This window comes from Bufo gargarizans, chromosome 6 (genome assembly GCF_014858855.1).
Source record: "Bufo gargarizans isolate SCDJY-AF-19 chromosome 6, ASM1485885v1, whole genome shotgun sequence".
Classification (NCBI taxonomy): domain Eukaryota; kingdom Metazoa; phylum Chordata; class Amphibia; order Anura; family Bufonidae; genus Bufo; species Bufo gargarizans.
The window spans coordinates 296859146-296872961 of NC_058085.1; the positions used below are offsets into that span (position 1 = coordinate 296859146).

The 13816-nt window shown below is 42.2% G+C and overlaps 1 protein-coding gene across 7 annotated transcripts in view; it reads left to right on the forward strand.

Moving 5' to 3' along the window:
* The window catches only part of ANK3 (ankyrin 3), a 695467-nt gene that overhangs the window by 552797 nt on the left and 128854 nt on the right, over positions 1 to 13816 (forward strand). For 4 of the 7 annotated variants that reach the window (XM_044296180.1, XM_044296181.1, XM_044296179.1 and 1 more), the window contains 5 exons: positions 419 to 517; positions 3071 to 3169; positions 3950 to 4048; positions 5754 to 5849; positions 10878 to 10950. In XM_044296180.1, the coding sequence (XP_044152115.1) occupies positions 419 to 517; positions 3071 to 3169; positions 3950 to 4048; positions 5754 to 5849; positions 10878 to 10950 (466 nt within the window). Of the gene's footprint in view, positions 1 to 418; positions 518 to 3070; positions 3170 to 3949; positions 4049 to 5753; positions 5850 to 10877; positions 10951 to 12184; positions 12248 to 13816 lie in introns of all 7 variants that reach the window. The other 3 variants (XM_044296177.1, XM_044296178.1, XM_044296175.1) reach the window with 1 other exon arrangement.

Genomic DNA, 13816 nt, shown 5'->3' on the forward strand with positions numbered 1-13816 from the left:
ATCCGTCTTCCATTCACTGCAATGTAAAATAAAAGTATTGTTTTCTATGCGTGGTATGCTACATTATTTTATCCTGCAGAAACATAAACAGTGACAAACGGAGTCAAAAGTATGCACTTTTGAACTATAGTTGCCCAATTATAGTCTATGGGTATGTCAAGCCATACAATTCTATACGTTTTTCTTTTTACCAACGTATCCGTTTGATGTTCATCAAAAACAAGATGTGAACAGCCCCTCATGGATCGAAGAATTTGGTAGGTTAATGTGACATGACCGTTGGAAAAATTCCCACAACAAATCTTCTCCATGTGAATTCAGCCAAGGCAAAGGTTTAAAAAGAAAAATCACTAATATGAATTGATAGGTAACATTAGCTGTCACCATCCTCACTACTGCTATGTTACATGATTTCTAGAGTGGACTGACACCTCTACACTTGGCGGCCCAGGAGGACAGAGTCAGTGTTGCCCAAGTTCTCTGCAACAACGGAGCAGTCACCGACTCCACTACGAAGGTATCTGCTTACATCTATTATTTGTGTTCTGTGTTCTGTATATCATAAAAGAAGGTCTCTGTCCAAACCTTGTTTATGGGAAATGTCTTCGGAGACATTTCAACCAAGTGATTCATATTAATGGTCCATAAACGTATTATTTGGTTGTCAAGGAAACAGGGTCAGGGAAATATATAGTGACTCGTTTTCCTGGAAAGAGGATTACATTTTTTTTTTTGAGAATATGTTCTTATAACCATGAATAAAACATCCATGGAAAATGCTAAACATTCATGAATTATATTTTTGGTATTGTTTCCACCTCTTTGCTACCATGAAGCCTAAGCTTGTCTAGCTGTGCTGATAACTACAGCAAAAGGGGAGATTCTGATGAAACTGAGTAATAGCTACAGGTAGGGTGACAATGTGAAGGTTCTGGTCCAGTGCAAAAAGCCTTTATATATCTTACAGCACAGTTAAATTTAGAGCCCATAATTTAGAACTTTGGACGCTGAAGGGTTGTTCCAGAATGATAACTTATCACTTATCTTGTGGATAGGTGATAAGTGTCTGTTTGGTGGGATCTGACCAATGGACCCTACACTATTCACAAGAATGATACAACTTTGGACCCTGAGGGGTTGTCCCAGAATTACAACTTATCACTTACCTTGTAGATAGGTGATAAGTGTCTGTTCGGTGGGGATCCGACCAATGGGGCCTCCATCATTCACAAGAATGGAGGTCCCTCATGGACTAGTAGTTGAGTATGTGCATTGCTGCTTCACTTAAACTCTACAGGACCACCGAAGATAGCCAAGTACAGAGCTCGGCGCATAGAATTTGAATGGAGTGACAGTGTGCATGCTCGCCTGTCACTTCATTCAAACAGGGGACACAAGACCCCCGTTCTCATGATTGGTGGGGTTCCCAGTGGTCATATCCCATAGATAGGTGATAAGTTGTCAATCTGGGGCAATCCCTTTAATTAGTTTGTATGTAAATGGTTAAGGCCATGTGCACATCTGCAATGGAGGTTCTGTTAGGAGCCTCCAACGCAGATCCAGCCAAAATAAAAACAAATGAAAGGAAGAAAGGTGTTTCATCAAGAGTAATGCAGATACTCATGCTGGGACCCGACTGTCCCTATTATAGTGAATGGGATGTGGTGGACGCAGGCAGTGATCAGCATATGCTGGATTTGGTGATTTGGGTATTCTAAATCTAGGTTCAAGTGTGCACCTAGCTTTACTTTCTATATTCATTTTGTGAAATGACAGGAAGTTCTTGAAAGTAATATCACAAGTTTTGGCTACTGGATTACTGGAGACGTGTTGGTGATACAGGGATTTATTTGCCATACTTGGAGACAGGATTTCTGAGAGTGCTTTATACTGATGACCTATCCTCAGGATAAGCCATCAATACCTGATCTGTGGGGGTCTGACTCCTGGCACCCCTGCCGATCAGCTGTTTGAACAGGCCGCGGTGCTTCCGCATACGCCGGTTTATGATAACCAGGCGTACTTCTCATCAAAAATTAGGCTCAGCATCCATCCATCCATTCTCCTATACTGATATCTACGCCACGGAAACTGGCGAAGGCGGCGGAGAAACGCCACTTGTGCAAAAAGTTTTCTGCTGTACGGAGATGGATCTCATTTTGCTCATCCCTGATATCAATGATAAATTAGGCTGAATTATTTTATAGTAAGGCTACGTTCATATTACCATTTTAATCTCCAGTATTCTGTTCTGCCATGGGAGCAGAATACCGGAACTGTCAGATCAGGCATATGCCGGACATCGGCAGTGCCCGGTGGATCCCATTCACCCTAATGGGGTCTGCCTGGTTTCCGCCGTGAATACTGGCATTTTGTAGTACAAAATTCCACTGCATGCGGTGGCGTAAACCTAGCCTAAATGACCAACTTCCAAGGTGTCAGTTAGGGCAGGTTCACATCACCATTATGGATTCCGTTTTTGTTTTCCGTTATAATGGAAAATAATGTAATCCATAAGACGGAAGTCAAAACGGAAGCCTTTAAGAGGCATTCCGTTTTGATCCGTTATAATACAAGTCTATGGGCAGCGTAACGGATCCGTCCTGATTTCAGAAGTCCAGTCCTGCATAACGGAAACTAGGACGGATCCGTAATGCTGCCCATAGACTTGTATTATGACGGAATGCAAAACTGAAGCCTTTAAAAGGCATTCCGTTTTGCTTTCCGTCATAATAGAAGCCTGTGCGAATCATAATGGATCGTTCAGGTATAACCATGTTATAACGGAAAACAAAAACGGAATCCATAACGGTGATGTGTACATTATGGGTAAAGATCTGGAGGTGCACACCCAATTCTCTGACACCCAGCCTGATAGATGATTTGGTGAACTACCACTTAGTTTTAATGTGATATATAATAAAAGTGTTTTTAGCGATTACGGAACATAGTTCAAAGGGGAAAGGGATGTGAAATACCATAGTGTTGTGATCACTGGACGGATGCCTAAGATACGATATGATTGGAGGTAAGAGTAATCACCTGTTTTTTCTTTAATGATGCTCTACAGATGGGGTACACTCCGTTGCACGTGGCCAGCCACTATGGGAACATTAAAATGGTGAACTTCCTGCTGCAGCATGGTGCCAAAGTCAATGCCAAAACCAAGGTGCGTTGTTGCATTTCTAAGACTTTGGAAAAGTAAAATCTACTTTGTGGAAAAGTGGGCTGCAGAATTCAGACAGAGTACTGGAAGGGCTCATGCACATAACCATATAGAACTGTAGAGACTGCTGTGTCAGCCTATGCAAGGACTCTCGGGCACTGTGTGTGTCACTGCATTCTCCTCTACCAGTAACACTTCTTGTGCACAATTTCTCGGTAATACTATTTCATTGGAGTATGCACTTTTTTTTCATTTGGATTCCGAAATTGGGGCATAAATGGATCCATAGCAGATTTTAGGCCTCATAATACAGATCCATAATATGTCAGCGTGCATGACCCCTAAGGGTTTGTTAAAAACTGTCATAATAGAGTCCATAAAACTGCCATATATTTATCAAAGAGATGAAACAAATGACACGTAAGATAATGAAAGACAATGGACATTTATTTTAAAGGGTCCTGACTTATTGTCCCATGAGAGAATATGTGTCATTGGTAGGACTAGCCTAGAGCTTGTACACATCTTATACAATCAGAGACTATTATCAGAGACGTCACATTTCAATAATATAAGTATGGATGATCACATAAGCCCTCTGTTATTATTACAGAAGCCCCTCTTCTCTGTTATTATTACAGAAGCCCCACTTCTCTGTTATTAAGCCCCTCTGCTCTGTTATTAAGCCCCCCTGCTCTTTTATTATCACATTAGCCCCTCTTTAGTGGTAGCATTTCTTGCTTTGGGAGAACATTTTTGATTCGTGCAATGTTCTTTCACCAGAACGGATATACTCATTTGCATCAAGCTGCTCAGCAAGGACACACCCATATCATCAATGTATTGCTGCAGCATGGTGCCTCCCCCAATGAAGTCACTGTGGTAAGTGAATATTCAGACACTGTGATTTTTTACAATCCACATAGGCGGCATGCTACTCATTACACAAATTACTTTTTTATGTTGTTCTTGTTTTGCATGTTAAATTGTGTGAAATATGCCTTAGGATAGACCATCAATATCTCATGGGTGAGAATCCATTATCCCGAACCCCGGCCGATCAGCTGCTCAAAAGTAACTCTTGTTCGGGAACTACTCCTCCATCCGTTGTGCAGTGGACTGAGCTGGTTACTGCAGTGCTCCATTGAGGTGAATGGGACCAGCGCTGCAGTAACCATCTCCGTCCACTACACAATGGATGGATCTGTGTAGTTCTGGCTCTGGAAATACTCCCAAAAGAGGTGGGGTAGATATTGATGGACTATCCTAAAAATAGGCCATCAATATAAAAAAGTAGACAGCCCTTTTAAAGTGAATGTCTACCTTTGAATACCTTTTGGACTTCTTAATATCTATGTAGGAACATAATTCTGTAAAACTCAATCTCTCCAAATCCTCTGCATAGATATAGCGTTAACTGATAAAATTCTGGCTGCCAGCAGTCACCACTAGGGAGTGCTCACTGTATACTATAAATATTGTAAAGGGGTTGCCCAGTCCAAAAAAACAAATCTGCTTAAAGGCTATACACACCTTCATTGGCATTTTGTTTTATGATTGCATTTTACTCATTTTGGGCTAAAAATCTTTTTTTTTTTTCAATGGGTCTTTATTGAAAATGCCCAGCCGTTTCTGAGATACAGGGTTAAAAATCAGTCTATTTGCAGGCTTTCAGTTTCTGTTTTCTTTGAATCCCATCATCTCACAGCTCATTTTCATAAGCGCTATAATACATTTTGATGAGATCAGAGATGAGAGCTACACATGAGCCGTCAAACGACGGGATTCAAACCACAGAAGCTGACAGCTTGTAAACAGACTGATTTTCTAACCCTGTATCTCAGAAACAACTGTGAATTTTTAATAAAGACCAATAGAATAAAATATGTTTTAGCTCAAACTGACTAAAACGCAATCATACTGAAATTGCCCCAAAGGTGTCCTTAGCCTTTTAACGTTCCAAAAAAGCACGTTATTGAAATTTCGAATATATTTCTATTTATCTGTGGTGCCTCAGTGTTCAGATATCCTCTTTGTCTCTGGGTCCTAGCAGGTTCACTTTCTGCTTGCGCTTACCACAGGATAGTTGCCTATGTTAACACATGACCGTAGCTGTGTTTGTAGACAACCAGTTGTAAATTTATTCAGAAGGAATAATAGAGGAATAGTTCTAAGAAAAAGATGTTTCAGAATTGTTATTTCATCAAGAAAACCAGTAGTTACTAAAGAAGACCATTAATATGGTACTGAGCAATGTGTGCATCAGGAAATAATTTATTCTAAGTAGGTTCAAAGTAAACTCATGGTTTGTACCACCAGCTCCGATCTATGTCACTGGTTCTCAGTACAACTTCATACATATGCACATGTTCTATTATTATTACATGCAGGATGTTCTCTCAGTGCTGATCTCATGTGTGGATGAGTGCCAGGAAAGAGTCATCATTGCAGACACTTCAGAGGCAGAGTTGTAGAGTAGAGGAGATGAGCAGGGGGCATCTGCTTTGGGTATATGATCTAGGAAACTTTAGAGCCATGTTCAGGCCATCTGTGTCTTACAAAATTCTGTTATTCCTTCTTTTCCCAGAACGGTAACACCGCTCTCGCCATTGCCCGAAGACTGGGTTACATTTCAGTGGTCGATACATTGAAGGTTGTGACGGAAGAGACCCTGACTACAGTTGTAAGTGAATTCATATAATGGTAGTATTACCGGTGCAGACATTGCTGTGTTGGCACTTTCTGTTAAAGGGCTTGTCTTAGTTCAGACAACTCCATTATTAAATTATGGATCTCATGGTCACAAGCTGATCACTAGAAGTCCACGTCCTTCCCTCTTATTCCAAGCTCAACCTCTGCATAATGCTTAGCCTACATGTATGCCAGGAGGTATGCCTTACAGCCTCAGTGGGTACGCGCCACAGCTGAAAATGCGCTGCCATGCCAGCTACCAGAGTGGAGGTACCAATGGCTAGTTCTCCATCTGGGTGTAAGTGGTGAAGAGCAAGTGAGGCATGTTCAGTGATAGTCCAGGTAGAGTCAAGGGCATGGTTGGTCAAAGAGTGGTGTGATGGGTGTTGCGGAGAAGCATGAAAACCTTTTCCCGTTTTAACTATGGCATTGATTTATGTGCAGATATATAGATTTACATGTCCATAATGAGAGTAGATTAAGCTCATTGGCTGGGAATAGCAAGCTCATTAAATCATCTCTCCGTACTGCTGGCTGTAAAATCATACAGTTACGCCAAAATTTGCCAGTGTTGCATTGACCTAGTATGTGACTGCAATGTACCGGGCTTGCAGGATTGGGTTTGAACAGTCTCCTGTACCCACTTCTAAACAACCCTTCCCCAAGAACACATTGGAGAGTGTCTCCACAGAAGTCACTTACTGACTGCAGAGCCTGGTGCTAGGCCAAACACTTCCCGATTATTAGTACGAATGCTCATTCATAATTATCTGCCTGTGTAAAGGTGCTGCAGATCACCCGATGAATGAGCAAAGCTCAAATCATCATTAATGCAGACATCTACTGTAAAACATTAATTCTGTGCAGCAGATCATGCTGAGTAAAAAGCAATCTGCTGCCGAGAAACCATTAATCTGTATGAGAATGAGATTACAGTAGCCATCGCTCGTCCCTGTACAGTGGAGGTGAGTGCCGCATGTACATGCAGCTCTCACCTCCACTGATGAGTAGTTATCAGGAGGAACGTTTCCTTCCCAATAATTGCCTGCTCAGTCGGCACACATGTAAATGCGCCTTTAGTATATTTGGTTATAGCTGTCTCTATAGAAAAAGTTCATGAAGAGCTGTAACCCACTGACTGCAACACCTGTTTGGCGACAGAGCTAGCCAAAAGGGTCCATGGAAATTATTTATTACAATAAAAAGCGAGGCAGCACTTACTTGCTTACTTGCTTTTTGTTGGACTTCACACTGAGGGGGTGAGATGGACCAAACCCTCAAGAGGTGTGCACCCTCCTACTTCTCGGAGTGCCGTCATATGTTTTGTTCTAAAAAATTATTCATTTTTAATAGATCCCCTCTAATTAAAGGGGTTCTCCAGGAATTAAGAAAATGAAAATACTTAAATATTACTTTATTAGAAATATATTCTCAAATACCTTTCATTAGTTTTAATGGCTCATTTTGTCTGGGGAGCAATCATCAGGGGAAACAAAATGGCCGCTGTCCCATTAGTTAACACAAAACCTGTCCTGATCACACATGAGGACAAGTTACTTCACAACACTGATGTAAAGAGCTGCCTCATCCTCCTCTCTGCTCTACTTGTCAGGGGTTATGATCCTGAATACAGATGATAAGATCTTTAGCTGAATCTCTGGGGAATTTCGTTTATGAGAAGACATGAAGTACAGAGAGGATGGACCGGACAGGCTGTGGTAATGTGTTGCTGTGGTAATGGAGACTGTAAACAAGTGCTGCTGCTCATTAGCCACACCTTACCCTCCTTTCATGTCTCCTCATCATCATCTCCATTCCCCCAGAGATTCACCTGTATTCAGGATCATAATCCCTGACAAGTAGAGCAGAGAGGAGGATGAGGCAGCACTATGGCTCATTGTGGTGAAGTAACTTGTCCTGTTTGATTAGGACAGGTTTTGTGTGTACTGATAGGACGGCGGCCATTTTATTTCTCCTAATGATTGCTCCCCAGACAAAACAAGCCATTCTAAGTAAGGAAAGGTATTTGTGATCATATTTATTATAAAATAATATTAAATATAAGTATTTTCATTGTTTTAATTCCTGGAGAACACCTTTAAGGAGGAGTTTTATTTAATTTACCTTGCCTTTCTTCACATAGAGGCAGGGGTAGACTGGGAACTTAAAGAGGCCCTGGAAAAAATACTAATACCCATTTTGTAGTTGGGTCCAAATTGATTCAAGGCAGCAATAACATAATATGGCACATTATACCACCCCAACAGAGCCAAATACTAGTGCATCATAAAATACAGCCCCAAAAACATCCACTGGCTGGCCCCCTGGGCATCGGTCCACCGGGAAATTTTCCTGTAAGGTCTATGGCCAATCTGCCCCTGCATAGAGGGTTATTCCCATCTAATAAAGTGATGGCTTATCTTTAGGGCTTATCCAAGTGTTGGGACCCAGATCGATCCTGAGAATAAAGGGGCCAAAATACATTATAATTTTTTCCCTGCACCTCAATGCTCTGGCCACCTGAGTGTTCCGTTTTTCAGTTGTTTGGGGCCAGGTGGGGGGTCGCTGTGCATAGAAAGAGGAGGCAGCACTACAACAGAACTGTGGGCCCTTCATTATGAGGATTGTGGAGGTCCCAGAGGTCAAAACCCCACCAATCGTAAAATGGTGTGATAGGCTAGTGACATGGCATCACTTTAAGAGATGAGAATATCCATTTATATACTGAATGTCCTGTATATAGATGCTAAGACCAGTATCATACTAATACCAGTCCTGTCAGCATATCTAAATTTATTCACATCGTTTTGGCTATTAATGTCCGGCAATCACCTCTCACCTGTTGATATTGAGTTAATATTTCTTAACATAAGAAGGGTATGTGGTTCTCTTAAATAACCAAATTATCACTAAGCACAGTCACCCCTGGGGCAGGTTTTACTACGTACCCTGTTGAGAAACATGTGCTTTACTCAAGTGGAGTTGACTGTATAGTATAATATGTAATATTATATAATGTAAAACAACCAGAAAAACTGCAAAGTTTCCTGTGTAAAGAAATGTGAATGATGGATGGGTAGTGGCTGGACACTTAAGGTCAAATGCCTGCAGGCTCCAGCAATAGACCTACAGGTACCAACAAAACTGGATCTCCATACCTGGAGGCCGTGGAAATCCTTTAGAAGTGAGATCTATAAATGCCTAATATGCAAAAATGTCCAGTCGACTAAGGGCTCTTTCACACTTGCGTTCTTTTCTTCCGGCATAGAGTTCCGTCATCGGTTCGGTGCATTGCCGGATCCGACGTTTAGCTTTTTCTGAATGGTTACCATGGCTGCCGGGACGCTAAAGTCCTGGCAGCCATGGTAAAGTGTAGTGGGGAGCAGGGGAACAGTATACTTACTGTCCGTGCGGCTCCCGGGGCGCTCCAGAGTGACGTCAGGGCGCCCCACGCGCATGGATGACGTGATCGCATGGACACGTCATCCATGCGCATGGGGCGCTCTGACGTCATTCTAAAGCGCCCCGGGAGCCGCACGGACGGTAAGTATACTGCTCCCCCGCTCCCCACTACTACTATGGCAACCAGGACTTTAATAGCGTCCTGGCTGCCATAGTAACACTGAACGCATTTTGAAGACGGATCCGTCTTCAAATGCTTTCAGTTCACTTGCGTTTTTCATTTGCCGGACGCGTGTAATTCCGGCAAATGGAGTACACGACGGATCCGGACAACGCAAGTGTGAAAGAGGCCTAAGGCTGAGTTCACATTACTGTTTATTTTTCAATTTTTTGGATCCGTCAGAAGAACAGAAAAATAAAGAAATAAACGGATCCGGTATTTAAAGCATCCGTTATTCCCATTTATGTACATTTTGCATCTGTTTGAGCCATTTTCATATGAGATCCGTTATTTTAGACAGAAAAAAAAGCATGCATAATAAAATAATGGATCTTGGACGGAAATGGCTAAAACGGATACCAAATGTGACTAACAGATGCTTTAAATGCAGGATCTGTTTTTCTTTTTTTCCTGTTCTGCTGACAGATCCAAAGAAAATACATAGTGATGTGAACTCAAAAGAACAGAAAAATAAACAGTGATGACCGCTGAGACCCCACAGATCATGAGAACGGGGGCCCCCTGTGAAGGCACCGTGAAATGAATGGAGCGGCTGGTCAGCAATGCGCGTGGCCGCTTCATTCATTTCAGTGGAAGTTCCAGAGATAGCCAAGCGCTAGATATTCATAGAGATGAAAGGAGTAGCTGCGCACATTTCCACCCAGCTGCTGCATTCATTTCACGGTCCCTCTACAAGGTATGGGGCCCGCGGTTCTTGTGATCGGTGCAGGTCTCAGTGGTAGGACCTCCACCGATCTGATATCCTATAGATAGGGGATAACATAATATAACCAGAGGACCCCTTTAAATATAGTAAAATTCATTTAGGCCTGCTGTAGTAGTAGTAGACAATAGAGGGCCCCTGTGCAAAATAGTATGTGGCCCCCTTCCTGTTTAACAGTTAATTTATCAAGTGTGAGGGGCTCATTATAGTGCTCCTTACTATGACTCCCAAGTCAATCCTTCATCCAGTGCAGGGATGCTCAACCTGCGGCCCTCCAGCTGTTGCAAAACTACAACTCCCAGCATGCTCTAATAGCTGTAATCAGTAGTTTTGAGCCAAGGGAACCTTGCTCCCCTTTGTTTTAGTGTTATGGACCCCTCTTGCCTTAAGGCCCCCCGTGCACAGATAGTATGTCCTCCTCTGGCCTGCCTGTAGTAGACACAATATTCTGTATTCCATGTGTACATGGTTCGAAGGGGTTTGGAGCACACATGTTCTAAGCATTATAAATCTGTTCTAAACCCCACGGTTTGTTCATCTCCTGGCATGAAAGCCTCCGCAGACAACACAGCATCTTGCTGCTTTTTCCAGCTGTGTTGTCATATTTTGCTTGCTACATCCTAAACTTGACATAGGAAGTGATTGTTTCTTCTTTTTTATTTTCAATCCAACAGATGGTGACAGAAAAGCATAAAATGAATGTTCCGGAAACAATGAACGAGGTTCTGGACATGTCAGATGATGAAGGTATGGGAACGACGTAGATCCTTCCTTTTATCCGTGTCATCACCAGTACCATGAGGAGTTGCGGTTTTTGTCTTCTCTTGCCTCCATAAAACTTTTATACAGTAATTTTCCTTTAGACCGGCATCCAATGTCCCTGAAATTCTGACAATGCAGCACTTGCTGGCACAGAACTACAACATAATGACCTTGAGTCCCTCAACGGAAGAAACAATGGACTGAGTACTGAGCATTCTACTTCCAATTCAGGAGCTTAGCTTGTGCAGAGAAGGGCTCGCCCTATATTATATAATGCCCTGTCTAGTACTTACTGTCAACACCTTCCCCCCTCCAATATGGTATAGGAACATATCGTGTACGGATAACCGTACCATACAGTATAGGCACCATGAAGCATGGTTTCCATTTGGCCATTTATTGGACAAGTAACATTTCTCTACATTAGTGCCACCCACATACACGGCACACATAATATAGCGTGCAGTATCTACTGTACATACCAGTGCCACACATTATAAATACTGCCATACAGGACTCAAATAACACCAAAATACAGTGACCACGTCACAGATCCATAGATACATTTTCAAGGTAGTTGTAACTTCATCTGCAGTGTCCCCTTAAGGCATCTCAATTCTCAAAATGTGCTTCAAAATTCAAAAATTGTACGTTACTCAAAATGAACATCTTATGACAAGGTACCTGCCCGTATAGCGGTGGATATCGTCTCCTTGAAAACATTTATTCTGTCTGATATAATGACCGTCCTACAAGTAGACATAAGCTGGACATAGACATAAGATTTTTAAGTGGACCTGTGGATCATGTATATTGTCTACGAGAGCGACCATAAGGCCGTCAGATGTCTACCACTGGTGGATTTTAATACGTCCAATCTTTTCTCCTTCAGAAGTAAATAGCAATCCCTGCCCGTCGCAATAACACAGGGCGTGCAGAAGGCACCTTGATGGGGGTGTCAGGGCATTTGTCAGCCAAAAGCTATATAATGTGTATGGCCATATATTTTTGCAAAGTCCATCTGCTGCCATATACATCTACAGCGAGAATTCATTGTATAGCCACTTGTAGTGATGTGCCTCGTACAGAAATCAGCACAGGTGCACTATCTCTGTGTCTTTTGCATGTGAAATGTGAATAGTCGTGTTGCAGAGCCTTGTGTGTATCTCATTACATCTGATCTTCCCCCATTCACTGTCTGTTTACTTGAATTACACAGTACGTAAAGCCAATATACCTGAGATCCTCAGTGATGCAGAGTATTTATCAGAAGGGGACGAAGGTACAAAGCTTTATTCACCCCCAGTGGATTCAACTAACATTTATCAGTAATTGGAGGCTCTCACAACAACGAGACAAAGGGTTAACCTCAGGGATTATATTTATCTCGTAGCGTTCAAGAATAAATGGTTTTGATTCCGGTACTCTGTTAAGGCATAGGCAGAACACCATGGATCCCATTATGAAGTCTGATGGACAAAATACCGCCGCTGCTGATGGTATTATGTCCCTTTTTTGGACAAAAGCTCCTGACGGAGCCACTGCTGAGCAGATTTATATGTAGTTTTATGGGAAATGAGTCAATAAAACTTGTAATTTATACATTTAAATTCCTGCTCATTCTGGGCTGTGAAGTCCAGGAGGCGGTCCTATCAGTGATTGACAGCTATCTCTGTATACATAGAAGTAAGGCTGTCAATCACTGATAGGACTGCCTCCTGGACTTCAAAGCCCAGAATGAGCTGAAATTTAAATGAATAAAAAAGAAGTTTTACTTAATCTTTTCCCACAAAACTATATATACTGAACAAAAATATAAACGCAACACTTTCGGTTTTGCTCCCGTTTTGCATGACCTTAACTTCAAAGATCTGAAACATTTTCTACATACACAAAAGACCCATTACTCTCGAATATTGTTCACAAATCTGTATAAATCTGTGTTAGTGAGCACTTCTCCTTTCCCGAGATAATCCATCCCACCTCGCAGGTGTGGCATATCAAGGTTCTGATTAGACAGCATGAATATTGCACAGGTGTGCCTTAGACTGCCCACAATAAAAGGCCACTCTGAAATGTGCACAGATTTGCCTACTGGGGAGGAGAGAATTAGAAAACCAGTCAGTATCTGGTGTGGCCACCACTTGCCTCACGCAGTGCAACACATCTCCGTCGCACACCTTGTTAGGGCATGTTGATCAAATAGGACCCCAGATCCGAACCTTCTCTATTAGATCAAATGGAAAGATACATCAGCATGGTTCTTTAGGCTGTAGAACAGCAGATGTCAAATGATTCAAATGCTTTGAGTTAAGGCAAATGTACAGTGGGTGCAATCAAGTTCCAATGAGTCCCCTCCCCCATTTTGAGCCGTTTGAGTCTGTACACAGTGGCGGATTGGGAACTTAAAGTGGCCCTGCAAAAAATACTAAAAGTGGCCCCGTTTTGTAGTTGGGTGCAAACTGATGGAAGGCAGGGCCAGCAATACCATATTGTGGCACATTATACCGCCCCACCAGAGCCAAATACCACAGTCCATCACAAAATACTGCCAGCAGCACAAAATACATCCCCAAAAACTTCCACTGCCGGCCTGGGAGGAGGGCTCAGGTGGCCCCCTGGGCATCAGCCCACCGGGAAGTTTCCCTGTAAGGGTTATGGACAATCCGCTCATGCCTGTACAGTATTTATATATATCTACTACATAATCCCTCTTTATATATATTCTTGATATTTTGTAATTAATTAATAGATGAAGACGCAGACATAAATCGTATTGCTCTCTTCCACCATTTATGTGCTCTGTTCATACCCTATATTGCAATCTATGAGGCAGCTCAGACCTTTACAA